At 57.6% G+C, this 9,924-nt stretch overlaps 1 protein-coding gene across 1 annotated transcript; it reads left to right on the top strand.

Moving 5' to 3' along the window:
* The first annotated feature begins 284 nt into the window (after positions 1–284).
* Positions 285–2,075, top strand: CCDC166 (coiled-coil domain containing 166). The gene is made up of 3 exons (XM_042973201.1): positions 285–398; positions 574–1,024; positions 1,111–2,075. The coding sequence occupies exons 2-3, from the start codon at positions 584–586 to the stop codon at positions 1,945–1,947; spliced, it is 1,278 nt and encodes a 425-aa protein (XP_042829135.1). The 5' UTR covers positions 285–398; positions 574–583; the 3' UTR covers positions 1,948–2,075.
* Positions 2,076–9,924: the final 7,849 nt, after the last annotated feature.

The following is a 9,924-nucleotide window of genomic DNA, read 5'->3' as shown; positions in this document are numbered from 1 at the left end:
CATATGGGGGCGCCGGCGGTGAGGGTCCCCTGGGCGAAGGGCCCAAATCTCCCGGCACGCGAACAGTGGGGACTACTTGGGCTGCTGCTAGGTCGGATTCGGAAGCAAGTCCTGCGTCTTCCTCCGGAAGCCAAAATCCTGCCCATCTGAGATCGGACCTCTGCAGGGCGCGCACACGGGCTTGTCACGCACTTGGGGCGAGGGAGTGGCGGGCGGTGGGGGTGGGGAGAAGCCGGAAGGGGAAGCCGGGCCGTTGCCCAAGCGACGGGGTGGGAGTGGGGGAGGGCGACTAAGTTCTGTCTCCACGGAGACCGTGCAGGATGAACGCCAAAGTTACTGAAGGTGGGCACACCCCGACGGACCGACGTCCACGGCCCGGAAAAGGCCCAAGAGTAAAGGTTGGAGACGATGTCCGGACCCCCATGCCCCTGACTCTGCCTCCCCCGATCTCATGTCCCTGAGACGCGTCCCTCCCCGCTAGAATTTTCGGGCGGGCGGGGAGGGGGTGGGAGGGAAGGGCTAAGCTGGAGCAGCGGCCTGGGGGCAGCGCTCTCACGCGTGCCCGTGCCCTAGGCCCCAGCCCATGGCTCCCAAGAAGCAGCTCGGGACCAGCGCGGGGCGCCGGCCGGGCGCGGCGGGAGACGGGGCCGAGCCGCCGCTGTCGGAGCGCGCGCAGTACCTGCAGCGCGAGTACACGCTGCTCTCGGAGCAGCTGGACGCCTGCGAGGCGCGCGTGGACCAGGTGCTGCAGGAGAACGCCTTCCTGGACCGCGAGGCGCTGCGCTTGCGCGAGGAGAACCGGCTCTACGCCAGCTACATGAGCGCGCGCGCGCAGCGCTGCGCCCACGCCGTCGTCCGGCTGGAAGAGCAGAACCGCGTGGACCTGACCCGGATCCACGGGCAGCGGGCCGAGCTGGAGTCGCTCTACCGCGGGCGCGAGAACGGAGTGCGCGCGCAGCTGCTGGAGACGGAGGCGCGCGCGGCGCGGATGGCGCGGCAGGTGCAGGAGCTGCAGCCCTACAAGGCCAGTGCGCGCGCGCCCGCGGACGTGCCCGACGGGAGGGGTGGGGGCGCGCGGCGCCCGGGCGCTGACCCGCGCCCCCGCCGCAGGAGCTGCAGCTGGAGCAGTTGGCCCGGATCCGGGCGCTGGAGCGCGAGCTGCTGCACATGCGCGTGGATCACACGCAGCTGCTTCACCGTGTGAAAGGGCGCTTCCTGGAGGACAAGGCGGCCTTCGAGCGCGAGGCGCGTCAGCGCGTGCAGTCCTTGGGGCGGCGCGCGGAGCGAGAGGCGGCGCGCGCGCTCGTCGCGCACACGCAGGCCATCGAGGCTGACAACGCGCGCCTGCGGCAGGAGCTGCTGCGGCTGCTTGGCTGGGCCCAGCTGCTGCATGACACGCGGCGCCAGCTGCTGGAGCAGCGTGAACAGCTGCGGCGCGAGCACGAGGACACTTGGGACCTGGCGCGTGTGCATGGCTGGCTGCGCCGGGGCCCAGGGGGCCCGCCGCTCTGGCGGCCGCCGCCGCCGCCGCCGCCACCGCCACCGCCACCGCCACCAGCGCGGCCCGCCTCGCATCAGGGGTCCTTGGCCGCCTCCACAGCCCCATCGCGCGGGGCCTCCCAGACCCCGACATGGCTCCCGCGGGTGGGCTCCAGGGCCCCATCACAGGCCCCTTCGAAGGAGGGTTCAGGGGCTTCATTCCAGGCCCCGTTGCGCGCGGGCTCCCACTTCCTGTCCTCGACCCCGTCCCACCCCGGCTCTCGGGTCGCGTCCTCGACCCCAGCCCGCCCGGGGTCCCGGGTCCCATCCTTGGTCCCGTCGCGCCCAGGCTCCCGGGTCTCTTCGCGGGCCTCATACGGGGCCTCAGAGAATACCGCCCCCTCTGCCAAGTCTGTCCCGGGGCCAGGCTCTTCCCGTCCCCCAGACGCAGGAGACCGTGGACACTGACGCTGCAGGGGAAGCCGCCCCAAGGGGAGCCGGAATCTGCTGGGGGCGGTGGAGGGCGTGCGGAGGCGAGGGCGCGCGGTGCTCAGGTGTTTGGTGAATGCAATGTCAATAAAGGTGTGACCCGCTCACCGGGCTCTGGCACGGCCTGCTTTCCCGCTGCAGCGTTTCCGGCGGCACAGGGGCCGCTCGGTCCGGCTTCCAAGCCTCAGAGTAGCCTGATGCGCCCCTCGCCCTGTATGTCAGCGGGGATTCCGCATCCCTCTAGTCCGCAGCTGACCGCAGCTGCTCCGCAAGGACAGAGAAGTCGGCCGCACCAGTATCCTCCCACCAGGGCTGATGGAGACGGAGGTCGCCGGCGCGGACAAAAGGTGTAAGAGCAGGAAAGGAGTCGCACCAGCCAGGAGGGCCAGCGTGGGGTGCGCTGTGGTCAGGAGGGCCCGCCTGCGAGGGGGAGGGGTGTCTCCAGCGCCACCGGGACCACAGGGGGTTTATGTTGAACCTATTGGAGGTTTGGGGGTAATTTTTAATTTGAACGTGATTTCCAACTTGGAGAAAAGCTGCAGAGCATAGAGAACTCCCCGGTCACCGTTACTCACCAGCAGTCTGCCTCCAGTCCCTGCAGCCGAGTTTGCATTTTCCCCTAAACCACTTGACATCAGGCTCAAGATGCCATGTCCCTTCACTTTTAAGTCCTTTCGTGTTCCTGAGCACAGGATGTTCTGCTACCCCAGAACAGTGATCCAAATCCGGAAACTCAGTACAGAGAAAACAGTATTAGCTGAGCCACAGACCCCACTGAAATGGTGTCAGTTGTCCCCACAATGTCCTTTGCAGCCACCCCCTCTGCCAGGGCCACACACCGCATTTAGCTGTCAGTCTCAACGTGCAGGGGCTGGTTATTAAGACGTCCCACAGTTGTGGTTTGTATTCATCCACAGCCATGTTGGGGGGGGGGGGCGGTGTCCAGCAGCTCTTGGGAGAGCCCAAGCCCTGCACACCCTCAGTACTGGCCCAAGGGCTAGGGGCTTCATCCTGAGCACCGAGGGATGGTTCTTGGAATTTCTGGGTCTTTGGTGGCACATTGGTGCCCAGCGTTGGAGAGGCCCAAACAGGAGGTGGCCGTGGCTAGGGTGGCTGGTGCACTTCTGGCAGGAAGGTGCAGGCACGGTGGGGCCTTTGGGGCACTGCAGAGCAGCCCCCCACGGTGGCCCACGGACCATGGGTCCAGACAGCAGCCCCTGATTGCCTTGTTAACCTTAATTAAAAGGCCAGGTATTTTACCAGCAGAAATAGGTTTGTTCAGGAATAGCAGAGAATTGCAATCCAACACAAGCAGGGGAGGGCTAGACCACAGGTGCGGCCTCAGAACAAAGGAGCTGAACACTCTTTTATAGAGGAAAGGGGGAGCTGGGCGGTGCTGTAAACAGAAAGTCCTTTGGAGTAAACAGAGCTGAAAGCGTAGTGGCTGCGCTTTGGCTGAGCCCCCCGCAGGGCGGCCCCTGGTGGGCTGGGAAGTAGTGACCGGCCAGGTCCCACTTGGGTCTGCAATTGACAAGATGGTGGGGCAGCGGGAGCTCCCCCTGCTGGCCTCCCGGCTCCATTCGGCTCCGTTCGAAACGAGGTTTCCCTTTGTGAATTTTCACAGCCCGCATGGGAGGGCCCTAGGGATGGAGAGGGCGGGTGGAAGCAGGCTGGACCTGGGCCCGGTGGAGGCAGGAGTTCAGATCACAGGTTTTATTTATTTATTTAAAAAAAAAATTTTTTTTTTAACATTTTATTTATTTTTGAGACAGGGAGAGATAGAGCGTGAACAGGGGAGGGTCAGAGAGAGAGGGGGACACAGAATCCGAAACAGGCTCCAGGCTCTGAGCTGTCGGCACAGAGCCCGACGCGGGACTCGAACTCACGCACCGCGAGATCATGACCTGAGCCGAAGTCGGCCTCTTAACCAACTGAGCCACCCAGGCGCCCCCAGATCACAGGTTTTAAGACGGAGTTCTCAGTCGTCGCGGGCTGTGCACGATGAGGGTGAACCACTCGGAGGAAGCGGGCGGAAACCCCGCCTCGCCCAGCTGTATGCTTTGGCCAGCTCTCCCGCCCCCCACCCCCGCCATGAAACTTTAAATGTTCTGGACCCGGGTGGGCAGTGCTCTTGGGCCCCTCCCAGCAGGAAACACACTCTTGGAAGAGTACACCATTTCTGTTTAAAAGGAACTAGGGCTCCTTTGAGATTTGGGGAAGGAGGCAATACAAAATGAGTTTGGGATTTCCTGTGCCACAAAGCAAGGCTGCTCCCAGAGAGACACCTGCCAGAGGGACAGGGTGACAAAAGTGAAAGGCTCTGAATGGCCAACAAGTCAACAATTTCAACATCAAAAAGAATAATGGCTGCACTGAATAGAAACATATCAAATATAATAAAATGCATGAGCTTAAAACAGGATGAACACCCATTCCATGGGTCATCTTGAAGGTTGCTAGTACCATAACCCATTATTCTAAAAATACATCCATTCTGCCTTTCCCCTATGAACTGTATTTCAGGATAAACAAATTGGTGGAGGGAAGTTATGTATCGAATTCCATCTAATAAATGCAGAAGAAATAATCGGCAATATCATAATGGTAGTGAAAGCCGATTGGTAGAAGACTGATGAAAATAATGGAGAATTCAGCTGACCCTCTGAACCCATGAGCGACCCAAACTTTGCTAAGAGATATTAAGTGCCTCCTGGTGTGAAGCCATTGAATCCTGCACAATGCAACACAGAGCACTCTTGATGAGAAACAAACTGATCTGATCAAGTTTCTGGACGTGACTACTAATGCACACAAAATACAGGGGAAAGAGGAACATATTAAAAGAGAGAGTAGGGATGTAGTCATCCAAACCCCCACAGGGCAAATGACTGCTTTTTCCCAAGAAATAAGTGGGAAGTAATTCTTTTTTTAAAGAGGAAGGGGACATTGATATGGATTAGCAGACTTAAGACGCATTTCCACTAAATGCAACATATAGACCTCGTTCAAACCCCTATTCTAGTTTGAAGTGTTACATCAAGATAGAGTTTCTTGGCAATTATGAAGCTAACAAGCAGTGGCATGCCCCACACTTCCTCGTCCTGGGCATTCCTTCTGGCAACTGACGTTCCAATGTCCCTTCTGCCCAGACACCCCGTCCTCAAGACCCTCTAGCCCACTGATTTCCATGAAATAATGAGACACATCAGAGTAGGCATTTGTCCATTTCTCTTTGTAGTTCTGTCACTTTTATTTTATGTATTTTTGAAGCAATTATTAATTGCGTACAAGTTTAGATCACTAGCTCTTCCCCGTAAACGGGACCTTTTATCACCCTGCCTTCCTTGCTGTGTTCTTCCTTGCCTCTGCCTACAGCCTGTCTGTTATTGATGTGGCTGCTTCAGCTAGTCTGGAAAGTTGTTCTTTGTGACTAAAGATCCAAACATTAAAAAAAAGTAAACACACATTTGTTAGAATGGCTAAAATCCAAAACACTAACACCACCACATGCAGGTGAGGGTATAAAGCAGCAGCAACACTCACTCATGGCTGGAGGGGCCACAAAATGTGGCAGCCACTTCGGAAGACCAGTTTGGCGGTTTCTTACAAACTAAACACTCTTACCACGTGATCCTGGAATCACGTTCCTTGGTATTTACCTAAAGAGTTGAAAACTTGGGTCCACACGACAACCTGCACACGGGTGTTCACAGCGGCTTCATTCAGAGCCCCCAAACCCTGGAACAGCCGAGGTGTCCGTCAGCAGGTGAACGGACAACCTGCGGTCCATCCAGACAACGGGATGTGGGTCGGCACTAAGTAGGAACGGGCTGTCGAGCCGTGAAAAGACCCGGAGGGACCCTAGATGCATATTACGAGGTAAAAGAAGCCAGTCCGAAAAGGCTACGCGCGGTACGATTCCAAGTCTGTGACATTCTGGAAAAGGCAAAACCGTGGAGACGGTAAAAGACGAGTGGGGGCCGGGGGTCGGGGGGACGGGAGGGACAGAGGATTCGGGGCAGTGAAGCTACTCCGGGTGACTCTCAGTATCGGGCACACGGATTACACGTCTGTCCAAACCCGCAGACTATACGGGCCTAGAGTGAGCCCTGAGGTTAACTATGGAACGTATCAGTATTGGCTCATCAGTTATAACAAGTAAACCACACTAATGCAAGATGTTAGTAACAGGAGGAACTGGGGGTGGGGGGATATGGGAACTACTTTCTGATCAGTTTTTTCAGCAAACCTAAAAATGCTCTAAAAATAGGAAATCCATTAACTCTTTTCAAAAAGTAAAAACAAAGTAGTGCAAGCATTCCAGAATCTTGAAGATTAGGAAGCATTTTTTGACAAGAAAGAAAACCTCAAGGCATAAAGTATCGCCACGCAAAGACATGAAACATTAACGTGAAAGACGTTATGCTAAGACACACCATCGATTAGGAGACAGCAATGTTTACAACAAGTAAAGTAGAAAAAGGATAACTTTACGAAGAGCTGAAAGAAAAGGGCCGACCACTCACCAGAATAAGGAAGGAACACCGCGGCACCGGCCAGGTGTCAGGGAGGCAGGTGACATTGAAGCCCAAAGGACAAAAGTCCTCATCCCGGATGGGGAGGGCGGCCACGGCCGCTGGGCCAGAGATTGCGGTGGATCTAAACTTTGGATCTACTAGATTAAAGCAGACCTACTCTGAGCCGGCAGTATTCTGGGACCCTATTCTGCATGGAGGGTGTGGATTGAACTGTGTCCCCCAAAGTCCTAGCTTCGGGATGTGAGCTGATTTGGAAATAGGGCTCTGGCAGACGCAGTCCCCCGGATAAGGTGGCCCTAACCCAACAGCATCGGTGTCCTTATAAGAAGATGGCCACGTGAAGACACAGACACGCAGGGAAACACCCATGACAACGGAGGCAGAAACCGGAGCCACGCATCCATGAGCCAAGGAACACCAGAGGCAGGAAGAGGCAGGGAGGACCCTCCCCTCGAGGTTTCTGAGGCAGCGTGGCCCTGCCGACGCCTCGACCTCGGGCTTGTGACTGCGGAACGGAGACAACACATTCTGTTGTTTCAGCCGCCCCAGGAAACTGACACGACCCACGTGCATACAGGAGGCTCCCAGGAGATGTCCTCCAGCAGGACGTGTGTCCTGGAACCCCATGAAGCTGTTCAAAGAATGGGGACAAGGAGGGCTGTTCAAAGAATGGGGACAAAACCATGGAGAAGGACATGGGCCGCACGAGTCCACCACCGCGAGGAAAACAAACCAAGATCATGTGTTACTTACCTGGCACAGGACGAGCGCTAGGGTCAGGCTGAACCGCTAACCAAATAGCCGTCGGGCCGGGGCCGGGTGGTGGTTGGGGGGGGGGGGGCCTCTGGCTTTTTGTCCGGTTCCCACAGAGATACTTTATTGGGTGAGGCTGATGTTGAACTGTAACTTGGAAAAAACTTCACTAAAGCAACATGCACTTGGCTCTCTTTTCTAGACAAAAGTTGCCTGATTTGTTGGTCGAGGGACCCAGAAGCTCACTCCACCCTCCCTGACGGGTGAACGTCTGCACCTTCACATTGGACAGTCAGATCCCAGGGGCCTCCGGCTGAAGGGATTTCCAAGTGTCACAAAGGACAGGGATGAAGGAGACACAACACACCAGCCTGGGCCTTCTGGGACCCAAATGGGGGGTCTGGGGTGCTAGGCTCTGTGGGCCCGCTGCCCAAGGGGGCCAAGGACAGAATCACGTGCAGAGGGAAGCCTGTGCTCCACACGGACAACCTATAGGCGGCTCTGAATAGTGGCCCCCACGGAGAGGGAAGGCCAGGTCACCGGCACGGCTCACCCGCCAGCCCCCAGTGGCACACCTATCCTGCCCGAGTGGACTCGTGTCCTCTGCCCTAGACGAGCGCAGGCAGAAGGGGCGGTGTGGTGGGGGAGGGGCATGTTGCTGGCCAGGCTCACCTTACGGGCCACCTGCCTCCAGAACCCCGTCACTCTGGACGTGGTGATCATCGAAAACCGACCTCTGGGGGCGCCTGGGTGGCGCAGTCGGTTAAGCGTCCGACTTCAGCCAGGTCACGATCTCACGGTCCGTGAGTTTGAGCCCCGCGTCAGGCTCTGGGCTGATGGCTCAGAGCCTGGAGCCTGTTTCCGATTCTGTGTCTCCCTCTCTCTCTGTCCCTCCCCCGTTCATGCTCTGTCTCTCTCTGTCCCAAAAATAAATAAACGTTGAAAAAAAATAAAAAATAAAAAAAAAAAAAAGAAAACCGACCTCTGTGCTCCGGAGCCGAAATACAACTCGAACAACAGACTTTGGGGACAAAGAGGAATGACAGTTTTGTGACTTTGCTGCAACAGGCCGATGCCTTCGAACCCGCACACCTGCCCAGCGTAGGTGGCTGAGGGGTCTTACACGTTTCCACGGGCCTCTGGTAGGCCCTGCCAGCTGCCTCTGTCCTGTCTTCAAGGTGGTCATGACCGGTGCTGGGTCCGTGGTGGGGTCTCCCTACCAAGTATCAATACCAAGTTCCTGGAACACAGGGTTCCACGGGAAAACAAGTGAAGAGCGGGGGAGGCTTCAGGAAAAAGAAGAGAACATTTGTTCACTTCACTATAAACGTTTATTTTGAGACAGAGAGGCAGAGAGGGAGAGAGAGAATCCGAAGCAGGCTCCGCACTGTCAGCGCACAGCCCCAGGAGGGGCGCGATCCCACAAACTGCGAGATCATGACCCGGGCTGAAATCCAGAGTCGGACGCTCAACTGACTGAGCCCCCCAGGTGCCCCCCAAATTTGTTCAGTTTAAGCGCTCCTGTGTCCGTCTGGACTTGCGCCCCTTTACCGTTAGCGGTTCCGGTGACGGGATGTTGACATGCAGACCTCACGGTGCTTTTCCGTTGCTTCACCACCGCGGTTCCCTCCCCAAGCTGTGCTGAAGGGTGGTTTGCTCAGGAAGTCACGCACGGACGTGCACAGGAGCACCAGCCTCCTGAGCCCCCGACGTGCCCGTTACTGCTCCCTCAAGGGCCTCTCCAGCCACAGCCCCAAAGCGCAGCACAGACGACAGACTGGGACTCACCCCACAGCTGCGGCCTCGGCAGCTGGCACAGGTGAGCGAGGGGCCACCGGGAGCCTGACGCTCCCACCGTCCCACTGCCACAAAGCGCCAAGGTGGCCCACTGGGATCGGTCCATAGCTGTCATCAGAGGGACTGTAGCTAATCGCATAATTCTGCGTTGTTCGTATTTAATTCCACACCATCGCATCATGAAGTGAAAGACGAAAAACCAGAAACCGGTGACCCCGACACACAGCCAGCCGGTTTCTGCAGGATACAGCTCAAGTCCGTAGCACGCCTGCCTTAGCGCTTACTGCCCAAAGATGGGGAACGGGCCGGTAGAACCTGCACTTGGATGTCCCGTGAAGGCCCTTACAGCTCCACAGGTCGGGGGCAAGAAACCAGGCACTCCCCTGCCCGACTGCGCTGAACTGGAAAAGAAATACAAACGCTGCTACAAACGTTTGGATTCTATGAACAAGAGACACCCACGCACGCCGCTGGGCGGATTTCCATTCATTCTGGGGGCCTCAGGACCCAGGCCCTATGCTTCAGTAGCCATGCTGCGCCTGTCCTGCAGGAGCAAGGCCTTCCCCAGCTGGTCTGCGGGCCAGGACTGACCCAGGGAAGATTCTGCTATGGAATGAGTTGTCCCCCACGCCCCCCCCCCCCGCCAAATTCCTACACTGAAGCCCTAACCCCAATGGGATGGTACTTGGAGGTGGGGTTTTGGGGGTGATTAGATTAGATGAGGTCATGAGGGTGGGCCCCCCCCCCGACGGGCTAAGTGCCCTCATAAGATCAGACACCAGAGCTCCCCCCACCCCCTGAGCCCACAGCGGGGAGGCGGCCGTCTGCACACCAGGAAGGGGGCCTTCCCCGCACCCGACCGTGCCGA

The sequence above is a fragment of the Panthera tigris genome, chromosome F2 (assembly GCF_018350195.1).
Source record: "Panthera tigris isolate Pti1 chromosome F2, P.tigris_Pti1_mat1.1, whole genome shotgun sequence".
Taxonomy (NCBI): Eukaryota; Metazoa; Chordata; class Mammalia; order Carnivora; family Felidae; genus Panthera; species Panthera tigris.
The sequence above is the reverse complement of the archived record's forward strand: the minus strand, read 5'-3'. Positions and strand labels throughout refer to the sequence as shown.

What these genes read in the sequence shown, in the direction of transcription:
- CCDC166 (XM_042973201.1), top strand. Translation starts at nt 584, where the DNA reads ATGGCTCCCAAGAAGCAGCTCGGGACCAGCGCGGGGCGCCGGCCGGGC. An exon ending in AGGAGCTGCAGCCCTACAAG is followed by an intron (nt 1,025 to 1,110) that starts GCCAGTGCGCGC and finishes CCCCCGCCGCAG; the next exon opens with GAGCTGCAGCTGGAGCAGTT.